Raw genomic sequence first — 15,525 nt, 5'->3', positions numbered from 1 at the left:
TAATTCTCATGTGTAACAGAGATCTAGTGTGGCCGCTCGAAAATTCAGCAGCCATAATTTCAAGATTTCTGTGTATGTTGAGACGTACTGTTTTTTACTTACAAATAAGCTTTCGAACGGCCTAGCGGCGCTAAGGCGATTCGAATGCAATACGAACCCGCATGTTTCTGAAGCACCTCGTGCAGATGAAAAGCACTGGCAGTTCTGTGGAGACCACTCAACTACGCAGCATTTAAATCATGGGTGTAGCACAGGTAAACTGTTCCCGCTTAAATCTTGCAGTACCCCATAATTCATGCTTTTTCTATTACCTTGCCTTCTGACATTCATGTTTCCTACGTGGCGTGGAGCCGTCAGATATCCACTGCAGAGATGTATCCTACGCTAACTTAAGGTATATAATAGCAGAGGAGCATTGCTCCTCAGATTTGCGACAGATCGGCGGAAACGAGAACACAGTTCAAGAAAATTGCGCGTACTTATCAAACCTGGAATGGTCTCGTGTGTACAGCACGAATATCATCAACACAGCATGCACAACCTTCCACATTCACAATAGAGCTGCCTGACCTTAATGTCAGCACTACTTCACGAAGGAAGCTGCTTCACACGCACACAAGGCGGTGTGGTCACTTTAATAAAAGATTTATTACAAATGATGCATGCGAAGTATGAAGAAAACAGAGAATGACAACAATTGCAGAAATATGTAGTCTCCCATGATGTGCAGTGGTATGTGTAGCTTGAACTTCAGAAGGCCTTATTTGGAATCTGAAGAAGCTGGTTGGGTTGGGTGTTCGATATCAGCCGAGAGTGTGATACCAGTCCTTCTCGTAGATCTCGTATGGAGTCTGCAAAAGCAAACAGAAATGTTCAGTCTGTTGCCGCAGGAGACAAACAAATGCTGCAAGATCGTTGGGCCAATATTTTTCCAAGGTCGGCAATAGGAACAGTAGCTAGAGGAAAAGAAAGAATATCAGTAGACGAGGCAAAAATACACGATAGTGCAACATTTGCATTACCAACCTTTCCGGCTTTCTTGGTGAAAATGTTTTTAATTTGGAAGATTGTAAGTCATTGTTGTCGAAGTATAGGCAATGGCCGATTCTTCCGTCGCCCGCCTAGAGCATTTAAAATTGCCATAGAAAACCATTGGGGGAACCATTTTGGCAATAGCGAAAACGTTACGAGCAAAAAACAAAAGAATGAAAGCCTGCCGAAGGAAGAACTGCGGATGTACTGACTGTCAAAGTGAAATCTTACAATATATGCAGTGATTGTGTTCATAAAATCTTTTGAATTGAAATGTGATTTCGGCCGCAATTGCTGGGTATGAGACTCCTTTAGTCATCGCTATCGCTCACTGTGCTTACCTGCTATGTGTCACACTTCCCAGAGAATGAAAAAGGCCGCACGTTTAAACTAGCCGCAAGTGAGATGCAGAATATGTGACAACAGAAGAGGTATCACTAGAATTGGGCACAGAAAAGACGGAAAACGATACCCACCCACTTTTCGCTTTCGCATGCGGCCAGCAGGAACTCTTGCATCCACGTCACTATAGGCCGCAGGGCGCCTATATCGTGGCCACTGGAGGAGTGCATCTTGTAGTCCCAACTGGAAATTAACAGCAGTGCGCTCATTAGTCACATATGATAGAATTGATTTTATTTCAGGAACAAATTATGGCTTTCCAGAAACGCCTATGTGCCTTAAAATAGTACCTGTGGCAGAATTGCAGAGAAGATAACATTGCACACATAAGATATAATGCCACTTTGATTTACCTATTTGATAAGAAGCTGTAATATTACCGCGCACTTGTGCCGCAAATTCATTGTGCGATAACCTTAGAATATAAACAGAACGAATCTTATTGGAGCGCTAAAAATGCCCTGGTCACTGCACGGCAACATGAAAGTAACACAACTCTTGAATAGTATATAAAAAAACAGTTTGAAAAAGTTGTACTTAAAAACTATAAATGCGCTTAAAGAAGGTAAGATCTCACATTTTTTAAACCAATTAGCATAGCGGGGACACGGGCATTTCTCATCGTGCTAACACCTGTTGTGGCTAATGGTTTGGTGAACGAGATTTGTCTTTGTTCGAGAAAACCTTCTTGCGAAGAACTAACAGATAGAATTTTGCATGTTGTGAACTCGGACCAACGATGATTCTGGTCTAAAGTTTAACTAAGACATTGTCGACCTTAATGTAGATGCAACTTAATATACTGTTCTGGAATTTGATTACTTCACGCTTTTCCTGTTGTACCCTCTACAGAAGGAAATACAGTAAGGTCTCAGTGGCATACCAGAGGTTTTTCCTGCCTTGAAAGTGCATGGCGCAGTAGAGAGCCGATGCGGCCTTCTTGGAGGGCTTTATCCAGGCCATGGTGTAGTCGTCCAGGCACACCTCCAGGATGTACAAGGCCGTCAGATGTTCCGCTTTGCTTGCCAGTGAAGGGCAGGAAACGTGGGGCAGCCAATCAGTTAAAAAGGCAGCAACTTCACTACACGGGTCTGTGGAGCAGACAGGACCTTATCAATGGCTATTTCTCGTCCCCTGAAACTAGTGAGAAATAAATCAACAAATATTCCATCAGGAAACCGCTCAGGCGCAGCACTCAACAGCATTAGATTATTCAGAAAAAAAAATTGTTGCTTGTATGGTGCATGGACAATAAATCTTTGCCAGCAACTTTTTCTTTAAAAAAATTTACCACCTCTACACGTAGGTTGGTCTAACAAAACTATTACCCCTAGTAGTTGTTATTTTGGCAATGCCTCAAAATATACCAATCCTTTCCCAGCCTTTCGGACTTGCAGAGTTGTTCAGGTGCCTTTCTCAAGGAAGAGAAAGAACCGTGCCTTTTAGTATGCAGTCATATTTAAGAAAAAAGAATTTCAATTTTGACACATGGCTGCCGATTGCTCACATGGCACTCCAAGAGGAATTACCGAGAGTACCTGGAATTTTAAACCATGCTCGAGCATACTTCGACGTCGTGAAGGTTAATTATTATAGGAGGAAATTGCTGTTGGCCAGTATGGTTAGCTTACCACAGCCTAGCAGGTAGACGACATCGTTCGCCACCGCAGCCCCATTAGTTTTCTACACCGAAAATCGTTTCAAACTGATCAGAAGTGAAGTGAGTGGCGCGAAAAGTCTTACACTGTTTTAAGCAGCCATTTCGGCTGCTGAACAGCAACAACATGCTCAGAAATAAATGTGTAGTTGGTTTTACTGAGAACAAAATCTGGATAGTTGTCCCTTTAAATGAAAGCGTGCATCTAATAAGTAATGACTTGCTCTCGGACGAAGGCAAACCGCGATGTTAAGGACTTCACTTTACTGAACCATAGTATAGTTTAATAAATTAAGTTTCGATATTTCGTCAGCTAATCGCCATAAAACGTGCCGCATGCATGCGTCTGTAGGTCATCTGCGCATCGGTCTGTGCTCTATAGGAAACATTACAACCTCACCGCTCCGCTTAGAACCTCCAAACAGCGATAGTACAATGGTGACAATGTTGTGGCACCTTAGAGTCTGTTCTGAAAGCTCGCCGGTATCCAGCACCTATCTAACTTATTGCGCGGCGAAGGCACGTCCTTGATGGCGAGCAACATGACAGGCTTATTGCCATCCACAAATTAATGAGCACACCACTCCAATACTCTGAAAGCTTCTATATTTTCTGCTATGAAAAGCAGTCATTGTGGAACACCCTCCGCAGACCACAATACGAGGGGGTACCCAAAAGAAACCGGACTAAATTTTTTGGTCGGCAAAGCTTCTGTGGTACCGGGTTTTGCCACTAGGAGCGCATAGAACGAACATTCCAGAGTCAGTAAACCAAGTGCCGTCGTTGAAGGAGGACAGACTAGTTTAGGCAGAGTTTTAGAGTGACGACTGTTTTGTGTGAATGTCGTTTTTGCAATGGCTGATTTTCGTGAACAGCGTGCGCCGGTGAAATTCTGATTTTTGCTCGGAGAAAGTTGAAAGGAAACTCTTGAAATATTAAGAAAGACGTACAAGGACGATGCTATGGGGACAACTCAAGTGTTCCTGAATCGAATCCTGAATCAAAGCAACAATCATGCCAATGGAAAACTTCAAATTCACCTCGCCTCAAGAAAGCTCGTCAGGTGAAACCGAACCTCAAAACAATGCTGATTTGTTTTTTCGACGTGAGAGGAGTCGTCCATTGAGAATTTGCTCCGCAGGGTCAGACAGTTAACGAAGCTTTCTACTAGGATGTTTTGGAAAGATTGGATGTGTGCGGTGGAAGCGGCCTGATTTGTGGCGGTCGGGTGACTGGTTTTTTTCCATCATGGGAATGCCCGTGCTCAGACAGCCCTGTCTCTACGACAATTTTGGACCAAAAATGGCATGACCCCTATTTCTCAACCCTCATACTCTCCCGACCTTGCCCCGTCCTACTTTCTTTGTTTCCTAGAATGAAAAAATAGGTGAATGGAAAGCGTTTCGCTGATGTGGCTGAGGTGAAGAAAAAAAACGACGGAGGCACTGTCAAGCATCACAAAAGATGAATTTAAACAATGTTTTGAAAAATGGAATGGAAGATTTGACTAGCGTATCATTGCAAGTGGGGAATACTTTGAAGGAGATTGAAGGTCTGTGCTTAAAATGTGAACAAATAAGTTCAAACAAAAATAAGTCCGGTTTCTTTTGGGTACCCCCTCGTAAGCCAGGAATATAACCGAAAGCACGAAGTGCACATACCTTGGCAGCCTTGCAGTTGCGACTCAGGAAGTCCAGGGGCAACGGCAAGTTCAGGGACCAATCGATGGTCTGAAGAATGTCCTCTTCCATGTTGCACAGTTCCCTCTCCGTGGTTTCTCCCGTGCCTAGAGTCGATGCGAGGTAGGAACGGTAGGGAAGGTGGCACTCGGGCTCCTTGTGCTGCACCGCAACACACAGTGCTTTAGCCCACAGCAGCTCCATCTGGCGCTTATCCACGGAGCGCATCTGAATAGGGAAAAGCAGCAGAGAGCGGAGCACGGAACAGTCAAGAGACAGTCTTCACTCATAGCTCCCAGCAGAGCTTTGTACACACATACACATTCTTCCGGCACTCTTAGTCAAATAAAACTGCAGCAAAACAAGCCTAATAACTGATTGATATGCTCTTGGCTTAGTTACAAAGCGCATCAGGATAATTAGTGCCATGGCGTCAGAAGCCCTTTGTTATCCGTCATTCACCACAACACATCACGCTAACGAAGGGTAGACGATATGGAGTTAACGAGAGCTTGTGTTCGAATAAAGTGTTCCCTTTTGAGTGTACCTTTACAAGTACAGCCTTTGTCAAAAGTTTGGAGCCCAGGGGCTTTTGTTTTGAACCACACTGCGTCGTTCTTAATGGATCTCTAGCGCTCCAAATTTCCTGGACATAAGAACATTTCTGGTACTGCCTCTTGCAATAGGTAGGACTTCCATGAATGCTCCTGGAGTCCCAATATAAAGCTTGGAAGTGAACCCCCTGGGCTCCAAACTTTTGACAAAGACTGTACATATTTAAGACGACACACCTACCAGAGCATGTCTTCAGTACGAGCCACGGTCTGAAGCTGCAGCATGAATAGTTCCAGCAACCAACTAGCAATGGCGACATGATATCACACAGCCACAAACGATGAACCAACTTATATCACGACTTGGTGCTTTGCGAATGAAAAAGGAAAAACAATAAAAGCTGCAGATGCCTTGTTATAAGACACACGAACTTGCAATACTTGAGAGATCGGGTTACATGGGAAACTTGACGTATAATACTTTACTTCGGTAATTCAGAAAATCCAAAAAAAATTGTGCTGCCTTAACGAATGGAAGGATAAAGAATCCACAGTGAAGTTTCAAGCTTTTCCTAGCATAATAGTTAGTAAAGATGGTTCCTATATGTCGCAAGTTTCACGTCGATTTAAGCTGAAACGTAACTCTAGGCCATCTTTTACTTGCATCAAATACGAATTTGTTCGTACATGTACCAGACTAAGTAAAGCTGAAAGTCAGCGCTCTATTTTCTAATGCTCCACTCTTCTTTCGGGAGCTTCTTGTGAACACTATTCAAATGTAATGATAGAAGCTTTGCTTACCTGCAAGTAGCGATCCGCGAGGGAGACACCGTGAAAAAGCGTCTCCGGCGAGAACTGCAGCACATTGCGGGTCCCGATGAGCCAGTGAACATTGCGCTCCCGTACTGAGCGACCAACCACTTTTGGGCCGCTCAAAAATTCCCATTTAAATTGGTCGCGTCAGCCCCCCCCCCCCCCCCCATCCCACTCCCCCCTTCCGGGCGCTAAATGGGCCACGGCGTTGGCCATTCCTTGAAATTTCAGTGTTCGAAAGCGCCCGTACAACTTCTTGCCAACGGGCTTTTTTCCACTTAATGCCGGATGAAAATGGGGAACGCCTTCGCTGTAGGTGTTATTCCAACTATGCCGTTTCACAAAATAAACTGGCCAAGTGCACAGCGGATTATGTGTCCACAGCTGACTCATATGCCTATGCTCTGTTTAAGCCGGAACTGCTTTAGCTACTATACTCCGGGAATACTCCTCTTCAAAGTTCTGCAGAGGGGAGGGAAAAAAGAAAAGAAGCCAAGCTTTTGTCCCTCTGGTGTCGGGCATGGGCTGCTCATTGTTCAGGAGAGGGGTGGGTAGGGTGAAAAGGGGTAAGCGTTTTTGTGGTTTCGGCACAGCAAAATTCAAAAGGAGCAATTGTTACAGATTACTTGGGTGCTTACAGAGCTGGTACGCTTAGTGAGTTCGCGTCGTTCCTTGTCAGAACGCGCACGAGGTTCAAACAGGTCCGCGGTTTTTTGTGTGAAATGTGAGAAAAATCAGCATTCCGTTAACACACTGCTTTCTTATTTATGCAGTAAATTTTCTTCATGCGTGCGGAAACAAAAGTGAAAATAATTACAATTGCGAGAGTTACCCTACGCGTTGCGCCCGAGATGACGCTGTCCAAGAAAGAGACTACGTCAAAAGCATCCACTGCATGTTACGTTTCTTTCGGTTGTTTTATGCGTATCTAGTTCTGCAGAGAAGTCCCCAGAGGTATGAAACAAAAACATAATAAATTGTTCATTTTAGTTTTACGATTTTTCTTTTTAGCCGCAATGGTGCCGCAGTCCAGGAACTCAAGCCTGATGCATCTGCTTACGGGAATCCTGCATTCTAAATGTCTCCTGTGCTGGTGTCTTTATCACTGGAGCCGGCTACTTCCTTGTCGCCCCAAGAATTAGGGCTGCCTATTCAAAAACTCTCTATTGCTCTAGCACTCAACAGTGAAGGCACTATGGCAAAACCGATTTGTTCCTTGACTCTTGGAGGGACACCAGGGGAGGCAGCTCAAGGTTAGGGGTTATTTAATGGGTCAGTCTTAGGGATGGGCTGGATTGAGGTTCCTTAAACACAATTCCTGTTTTACAAAATGCAGACCCTGGCCACGTTTTTTGTCCAAACTCCAACAAGAACAAGTTAAAAGCTCAACAATTTCAAAGCCTCTTACTTCTCTGATACAATCTAACGGTAAAAAGGGGTTTTGTTCGTTGCTGTGATTATTCAGTGACGTTATACAGGATGTTTAGGACCATCGCCCACTTCCGTTGTTCCTTCAAGTTGTAACGAAGTTCAGGTTCACCGAATTTTCTGATGTTTTTACACAGTCACGGCAATAGGCTAATATACAATTGATGAACGCTTGTGAAGCGCACATCATGCGCAGGAATCGTAAAAGCAATCACATTTTTTATCTACTCCTGTGCTCGAGCTGAACGGTCAAAGGTGAGATAAACCTGCGTTATGTTCCCTCTAGACTGTAAGCTCGAGAAAGAATACATAGTAAAGTTCCTTTAGATCAGTACTGGCAAGTCTATTACTCGTAATGAATAGCCTCAGCAGCGCGATAAAATGAAGACGACGAACACACACTGAGACTACAGCACTGGCTCTGCAGCTGATTCTGTTGTGCCTATTTTCTTTTGAATCCTCCTCGTTTTTCCGCGCTGGTTAAAATTTCCAGCGTAGAGAAGATTCGCGTTAAAAGCTCGTGACTACTGCTACGAATGTTTTCAGCAGGCTTTGCTTCCCAAGTGGTTTTCTTTTGGAGCACACCCGATGAGCGGTTATTTTGGGTGAAATAAATATATGAACCGTCCTTACGGAAAACATTTTTGATCTGCAACATCTTGACAATACACGTGCTTTGCCAAAAATCACAAAATATTATTCCTGCGTGGTTCAATGTGTGCGATGATTGCATTCAGTATAGACTGTGAATATGAATTGTTCCGATTAAAAGTATAAATGGCTGCTGCCCGCATTTAAACACCTTATCATGAAATACTGCGACCAGCAGTAAGAGGCGCAAATGAGGAAATCCTGTTTTTTTTTCTGCCGTCACGAAATCAAGGACTGTAATAGAATCTTTCTGCCAAATACCTGCAGGGATAAAGACTCTCAACTGACGTTTGTGACGAGGAGTTTTTCTAACTGGAAGCAAGCTATTATAAGATTTTAGAGACATGAGGCCTCGAAGCTGCATCGTGCGGCCATTAGCGTAACCGCAGCTACCAAAGCGTGTTTGAACGTAGCATCTGCTGATGTAATTGGGAAGCAAAAGAAAATGAAAGACTGACTGAAAGCACTGATAGTGTTATTATCTTCATTACAGTACTTAGAGTGCCAAGGACTGGCAGTGCGTGGTCATGATGACGCAGAAAGTCATCTAAGGCAGCTTCTGGAACTTCGAGCCAACGACATTCCAGAACTGCAACCACGGTTATCTCGAACAAAGTACAGGTGGCCTCTCATGACATTTTACATGAAATTTTGGAAATAATGGCTCATGATGACCTTTCAACAGCTTTAGATTCTACTCAACCGCCACAGCCACATTTCAACTTTTGCCGGAGAAACTAAGGATGTGTCAACATCGTATCACCCCACCTGCTTTTTCTTTAGTATTGTATGGTGAACATAACTAATAACTGCCACTGTTATTTTTTTGTGTTTGCGTTTCATAGCTATCCACCTTCCAGTATTTACTGACTTCACAAGCCTTTCACAAATAAGGTAAGATGCTGTATCAGTGAAACCCGATACGTGCAACCTGTCAACCTCCACATGAAAGCTCTGCTCCAATGCTTAAAATCAATCAAGTAACAAAGCACTCTTCAATGCTGAAAAGAGTCCAGAATTTTGCACTGTGTGCATAATGTGCGCTGTTAAAATTCAGTACCATTTTTTGCTCTAAGAGAAAACTACCAAGTCAAATAACATAATTTATTTCAGTATCGACAGGCAAATACAGTGCCCATAACTCTACAGGGTGCTATCAAAAATGCAGTAACAGCTTCACAGCGGCCATGATACGATAAAAAGCTAAACCTCAAATGCATAAATACGAAAACTATTTGCTTTCGTCGCTCGAAGGTGAAAGATAACCCATGCGTGCTCTTTTCGAACACCTACATAATGTCTACCACAAGTGGATTTAAGCCACAATGGTTAGCAATTACTAAGGAATCATCAGCATAACAAAACGTCCTGCTGAAGTTGCATTCCATGACCCATTGCCAAACTCGGGTAAATTCACAAAGCGCTCGTGGTCCTCTTGAGTAAATACAGGCGTCAGTGTTGAGCATAAAGACTGATGGCCGACACCTTAATTGTGGATTGCAAGTAAAACGACAAAAGTTTAGGAAAGCTTAAACTTATATTTCACATTTCTTGCATGATATTCCTGTACATTTTTTTACTGCAATCACGTGCAGTAAATATTACTTTATTCTTAATCGAATTATGAATTTTAAGCAAAAATCAATTCTATAAAAATGAGAAGATATGTGGGCAGCACCGGTCTCTTGCGTTTATATTTTCGAAATAAATCGCTCCAGCAGTGCGTTAGCCAAGTATGAAACCAGTTATATGGATTACATACTACGCAGGGCTGCTGCATTTTCTCGTGGTCATTAAAAACCTCGGCGAAACGGGCTTAAATTAGCATTGCAAAAAATGAAAGCTGCGCAAAGGAAACTGCGCGATGATTACTTTCTACCGTACGTTTTCTATATTTAAACTCGCTAAAAATTGCGACTTATAGTACGCATGGTGCCGTGAAATGGTGAGCAAGAACACATCGGCAAATAACGACTCGTTGCCGAGATCAGTAAGTGCAAAAGAACTAATTCACATGTGTGCTCTCCAGGGCGGATAGGGGCGATACTGACTTCCTATCTGAACGCCTCATCCAGGCGTGTATTTGGTTTTGCTTGTGTATTTACTTTTGGGTGAGGTGGTCGGGGTCGGACAGATGGGTGTCTACTCGAAAGCGAGCCACACGTTTAGAGACGAATGAGAGGATATAGGAGTACATGCGGGGGCCACAGTTCAAGGAGGCGAGCTGAGAAAGGACGTGTTCGTGGCAAACAACGTCGAAGGCCTTGTGAACATCGACGGTCAAAAGTGCATGAATTTGAGTGGGTATAGGTGACAGGGAGGTTTGCTGAAGAATCAGAAACATGTCCTGTGCACAGACGCGGCGTCTGAAGGCAATCAGAGAATAAGGGAAGAACTCCCTCGCCTCGAGAAAATTAGAGAGTCGAGTCAGGGCCATTCGCTCAACGGTGTTACCAACGCAGGACGTCAGGGAGATTGGGCGGGAGGTAATAGAGAGAGGGAGGTTCGCCCGGCTTTGGAATCATAGAAATGAGGGAGGAGGTCCAGGAGCTCGGCAGGCAGCCGCTGTCCTAGGCCTCATTGTAGGTCTGAAGGTGGAATGCTTTGGCGCAATCAGGAAGGTTATGAAGTGTGGTGTATTTAATTGCATCCTCACCGGGAGCCGAGTGTGTAGCATTGGCCGCCAGAGTCGATTCGAGCTCCCGGGGAGTGAAGGAGTGGTCACTATCGGGGTTAGGTTCGTCAGAGTATACCGGGTAGGAAGGTGTCAGTTTGGGCGGGAGGTAGAGAGAGGCGAGCTGATCGAAAACATCGGAGGGAGTCCCCTGGGAGGGCTTTAGCTAGAGTGGGACGAGGGGCAGGATTAGCGTACATGAGGGATTTAAAAAGAGACCATGCGGATCGCGAGTGCAATGCATACTGAAGGCCATCACAAAAAGCATTCCAATGAGAGTGCTGGATGGAGGCGCGTTGGGCGACGATCTCGGCCCGCAGAGCAGTGATGCGGGAGGAAAGTTGGGCATTGTGGGGTAGAGAGCGAAAGGAGCGTTGAAGAATTTTACGGCGACGCCATAAACGGAGAAAGTGAGAATCTGGGTCTGGCATGGGGTGACGAGAGCGAACGCGACGGCTACTGGACGTGAGCGCTGCAGAGATGGGCGACATCCAGTCGTCGTAGGATTGAAAGGATTCGGAAGCGAGATTAGTGCGTTAGCCGTGCCAGCCAATGTGAATAAAAAATTCAGGGGCACTTTGACTGTCTAAAGTGGGTAGAGGCGGAAGCGTTTTCCGCACCACCTTCACTGTTTCTGTGGCACTGGTGGCGTCACATATAATTGAGTACTAATTACTAAGTGATGACAAATCACTAATTAATGGTTAATTGCTGATTAATGCCTGAATACTAATTAACTTCTAATTAATGACGCTTAAGCTTCGCCTTTAGGGGTGGAACGCGACAGCGCGTTGTAGCGCTGCCAGGGAGTCCACGGAACGCCACCACCCGTTCGGCGCGATGCCTTGCCCTTTGAACGCAACGCTTTTTGAGGAAAGGAAATGGCGCAGTAATTCTCTGTCATCTCGGTGGACACCTGAACCGCACCGTAGAGGAAGGGAGAAAGTGGGAGTGAAAGAAGATAGATAAAGAGGAGCCGTAATGAAGAAAATGAAAATTGTATTTGAGGAAAGGAAATTACGCAGTAACTGTCTCACAAAATTCAGGGGGGCACTTTTTTGACCTAAAGTGTGGTCACTGAAGTGTTTGGTTTTGGTTTTATCGGGTTTAACGTCCCAAAGCGACTAAGGCTATGAGAGACGCCGTAGTGGAGGGCCCCGGAAATTTTGACCACCTGGGGTTCTTTAACGTGCACTGACATCGCACAGTACACGGGCCTCGAATTTCACCTCCATAGAAATTCAGCCGCCGCAGCCGGGATCGAACCCGCGTCTTTCGGGACAGCAGCCGAGCACCATAGCCACTGAGCCACCGCGGCTGTGAGGTTAAGATGTTAAGCTTCGCCCCTAAGAGTGGAACGCGACAGCGTCTTGCAACGCTGCCAAGGAGTCCATAGAACGCCATCGCCCATTCGGTTCTGCGCCTCGCTCGTTGGTAAATTGGTTTTTGAGGAAAGGAAATGTATCTGTCTCTCATTCGTTGGTGGACACCTAAACCTCGCCGGAAGGGAATGGAGGAGGATGAGAGTGAGTGAAGACACCGTATTCACTAGACGCGCCTTTGTTCATTCCAAACCATCGAGCTGGCATGGCGGAGTGGATAGCATGCTCGTCTCTCACGTCGAAGACCGGGGTTCGATTCCTGAGCTCGACCAATTTCTTAATCGGTTTTATTTATTTATATGGCCTGACTAGTAAAGCTAATTAGGCTAATTGTGTAATTAGGCAATTAACTAAGCTCAGTTCCACTTGGAGCATCACTATGCGATCCCTTCAATTGGTTGCATGGTTACTAGCCAAAGTACAATTGGCCCCGTTTGAAATTCGCGCACTGTGACGTCACGACCGTTTCGACCAATTGAAAAGCGTGACATTTTCTGTCGACAACTGCTGCTTACAACGATGAGACATAAAAGGCTTCCGCCTTAATAACCGGATGACATCGAGGGATGTGCTAAAGTGAGGTGGTAATATGGATGAGAAAGTGGTCACTGAGCAGAGTTTCGTCTGTCACCTGGCAGTGAAACGAAAGTGAACACCGAGAAAAAGTGAGGTCGGGTGTCCTGGGACGCTATGAGGCAGTGCTCGCTCGAGTAGGGGAACCAGGAGTATTAAGAAAGGTGAGGTGGCGTTCCTGGGCCAGCAAATGGAGGAGGAGGTCGGATTTGAGGGTTTGGGGGTATCCCCAGAATGTGCGCGGGGCATTAAAGTCACCACCAAAGACCAGATGGGAGGTAGAAGGAAGAGAGTGAAGAAACTTGCATAGGACTGAGAACTAAGAGGAAGTGGCAGGGGGGTTGTAGAAAGACAAAAGGGCGAGTCAGATGCGGGGAGAAGGATGGTAATAGACCGCAACAACAAAATATTTAAGAAGGGTGGAAGAGATGTAAAATGGCTCGACGAGCACTTCGCTGCGTTCATAAATAGACACAAGCGGTGTGACCGTAGTGGCAAATTAGGCACGGTAGCCTCGCACAGTTCGGGCCGTCCGAGTCTCCTGGAGAAGAAGAAAATGGGGCAGGGGCAGTAGATACTGATAAAGGGGGGTCTTATTATGGCACTGATGTCGGCAGTTCTCCTGCACAGTCTCGAGGTCCTTGGCAAACACCATTATGATAGTGCAGAGGTAGAAGCTCGTGAGGGTACGCGTTACTTCTTTTTGGCCGAGGGTGGTGACTCATGCACTTATTACTAAAACTCCTTCTGGATTCAGCCAATGAAGCAACCAATAACTGACGTCATCCTCCCTGGAGCGCAAACGTGGGCTCCCCGTGTTAGGAAGACTCCGCCAGGTGTCTGAAGAAGTGGTTTCGCTTTTTGGACTGTTTGAGCGGAGTTCTGACTGTAAGAGGTCTTAGAACTAAAAGTAAAACAAACTCACGGCGCTCCGAGAGCCTTCTCTTCTTGGCAATGGGAAAAAGAGTCCTAGGAGCTGCGGTATTTCGCAGACTGTTATGGTGCGCAAAATGCCTTAATAGTGAAACTTACCCAGATGCAGGGGTAGTGACGTGTCGAATTATTTTGTCCCCCCAATAAGCTACCTCCCCTAAGTCTTCTATCTGAAAGTTATGGAAAGGGAAACAGTCGGCACGCCCTTATCGCCTCTATTCCCCTGAATTGCTCTACTTTAATAAATTCCCGCTGTCCGAACCGGTAGCTTCTCCACTTCCAAGAAATGATATGGAATACCACAACAACAAAAACTCAAAGCGCTTTTCAATCAAAGTTTCACAATAAAAATTCTGCCACGGTAAAGGATGAACTGTAGCGACGAAGATGTTTTGACGCGGTACCGGCAGTGCTATCGATGAGGGCGCGCTGCTGGTTAGCTCTGGAACGAACACCGGCGGGTATAGAAACGCTGTAAAGTGCCTGTTGCTTTTAAGGCCAATAAACCTCTTTGCAAGGAGAAGAAATGGGGTGTAGAAAGCTCGGAAACATTTATGGCCTACCACTCAGTTAAAAGTGGCGTCAAGACCGAAAGGTGTTTTGCATTTCTGCTCTACCAGTTTGCGTTTTTGGAATGGTTACACAGGGCATAGCGAGGTTAGTAAGTGCTGGAGCGGCAGATCATTCTGCTATGCTGCGTAGATATATATCACATGTTTTTTTAAAGAATTCCCCGCATGAATAACGCGCGGTGGGCCGTCGTGTTACAGCAGCAATATAGCAGCAGTTATTCGCGGAACAGGAGAAATGGTTTGGTTTTGGTTTTATGGGGTTTAACGTCCCAAAGCGACTGAGGCTATGAGAGACGCCGTAGTGGAGGGCTCCGGAAATTTCGACCACTTGGGGTTCTTTAACGTGCACTGACATCGCACAGTACACGGGCCTCTAGAATTTCTCCTCCAAAGAAATTCCAGCCGCCGCGGCCGGGATCGAACCCGCGTCTTTCGGGTCAGCAGCCGAGCACCATAACCGCTAAGCCACCGCGGCGGCTACAGGAGAAATGAAAAATATGGCCATGCATGGTTTGTCCCCGGTTGCAAAACTGCCTTCCCAGGCAGTCGCATTTTTGCTATCACTACTTTTCGCTTAGCATGCTTTAGTGTCCTCGAGGGCTTGCTAGCCGTGCATATCTATGGTAGTTCTCAGTGCAACGCGGATGTTGGGTGCAGCGAAGTCTTAGTATCTTGTACGGACGAAGAATTCTCCAGGAAGCTATCCACTCTACAATAAGTTCGCCTTGAGAATGCTGACAAGATAATGTAACTTCTTGGAGAAAACCGAAGTTTCCAGCAGAACTTTTCATCCCTCGAGCTTTAAAAAAACTGCCACGGAACAGAGCAGAAAAGAACATGACGACAAGAGCGCTGTTTGCCTGATGCTTGTTACCAGATACTGATAAGGATAATAAACCACTTCTAACGTCACAGAACACAGAAACCGGCGAGAACCACAGCATTCGGCACTTCACCAGTGCAAAGTGTTATGATGGAAATACTGGAAATGTGGTTCTGGAAATGAAGATTGCACCTCCTTGAGTTCTGTGCCTCGAAAGGCGCTTTCAACCAAACTCGGCAGCAGCGACGGCAAACCGACTGTTTCGCTGATTCTTGCGTGTTTTACGCTGCAGAAAGAAGACAGCTGTACCCATCGCCGCTATCACCTGGGCGTTTCAGCGACCATCGAGGAC

At 45.5% G+C, this 15,525-nt stretch overlaps 1 protein-coding gene across 1 annotated transcript in view; it reads right to left on the bottom strand.

Annotated features, from left to right (window-relative positions):
* Window positions 1–803: 803 nt before the first annotated feature.
* LOC149326980 (G2/mitotic-specific cyclin-B2-like) overlaps window positions 804–15,525 on the bottom strand; it is a 30,087-nt gene continuing 15,365 nt past the window's right edge. Inside the window, exons 3-8 of the mRNA XM_089564745.1 lie at window positions 6,126–6,244; window positions 4,753–4,998; window positions 4,132–4,136; window positions 2,318–2,455; window positions 1,509–1,617; window positions 804–851 (exon numbers count right to left, since the gene is read on the bottom strand). Of these exons, the coding sequence (XP_089420871.1) occupies window positions 804–851; window positions 1,509–1,617; window positions 2,318–2,455; window positions 4,132–4,136; window positions 4,753–4,998; window positions 6,126–6,244 (665 nt within the window). The remainder of the gene's footprint in view (window positions 852–1,508; window positions 1,618–2,317; window positions 2,456–4,131; window positions 4,137–4,752; window positions 4,999–6,125; window positions 6,245–15,525) is intronic.

This window comes from Amblyomma mixtum, chromosome 10, assembly GCF_055824585.1.
Source record: "Amblyomma mixtum isolate Tamu chromosome 10, ASM5582458v1, whole genome shotgun sequence".
Classification (NCBI taxonomy): Eukaryota; Metazoa; Arthropoda; class Arachnida; order Ixodida; family Ixodidae; genus Amblyomma; species Amblyomma mixtum.
This window is presented reverse-complemented; position numbering and strand designations above follow the sequence as displayed.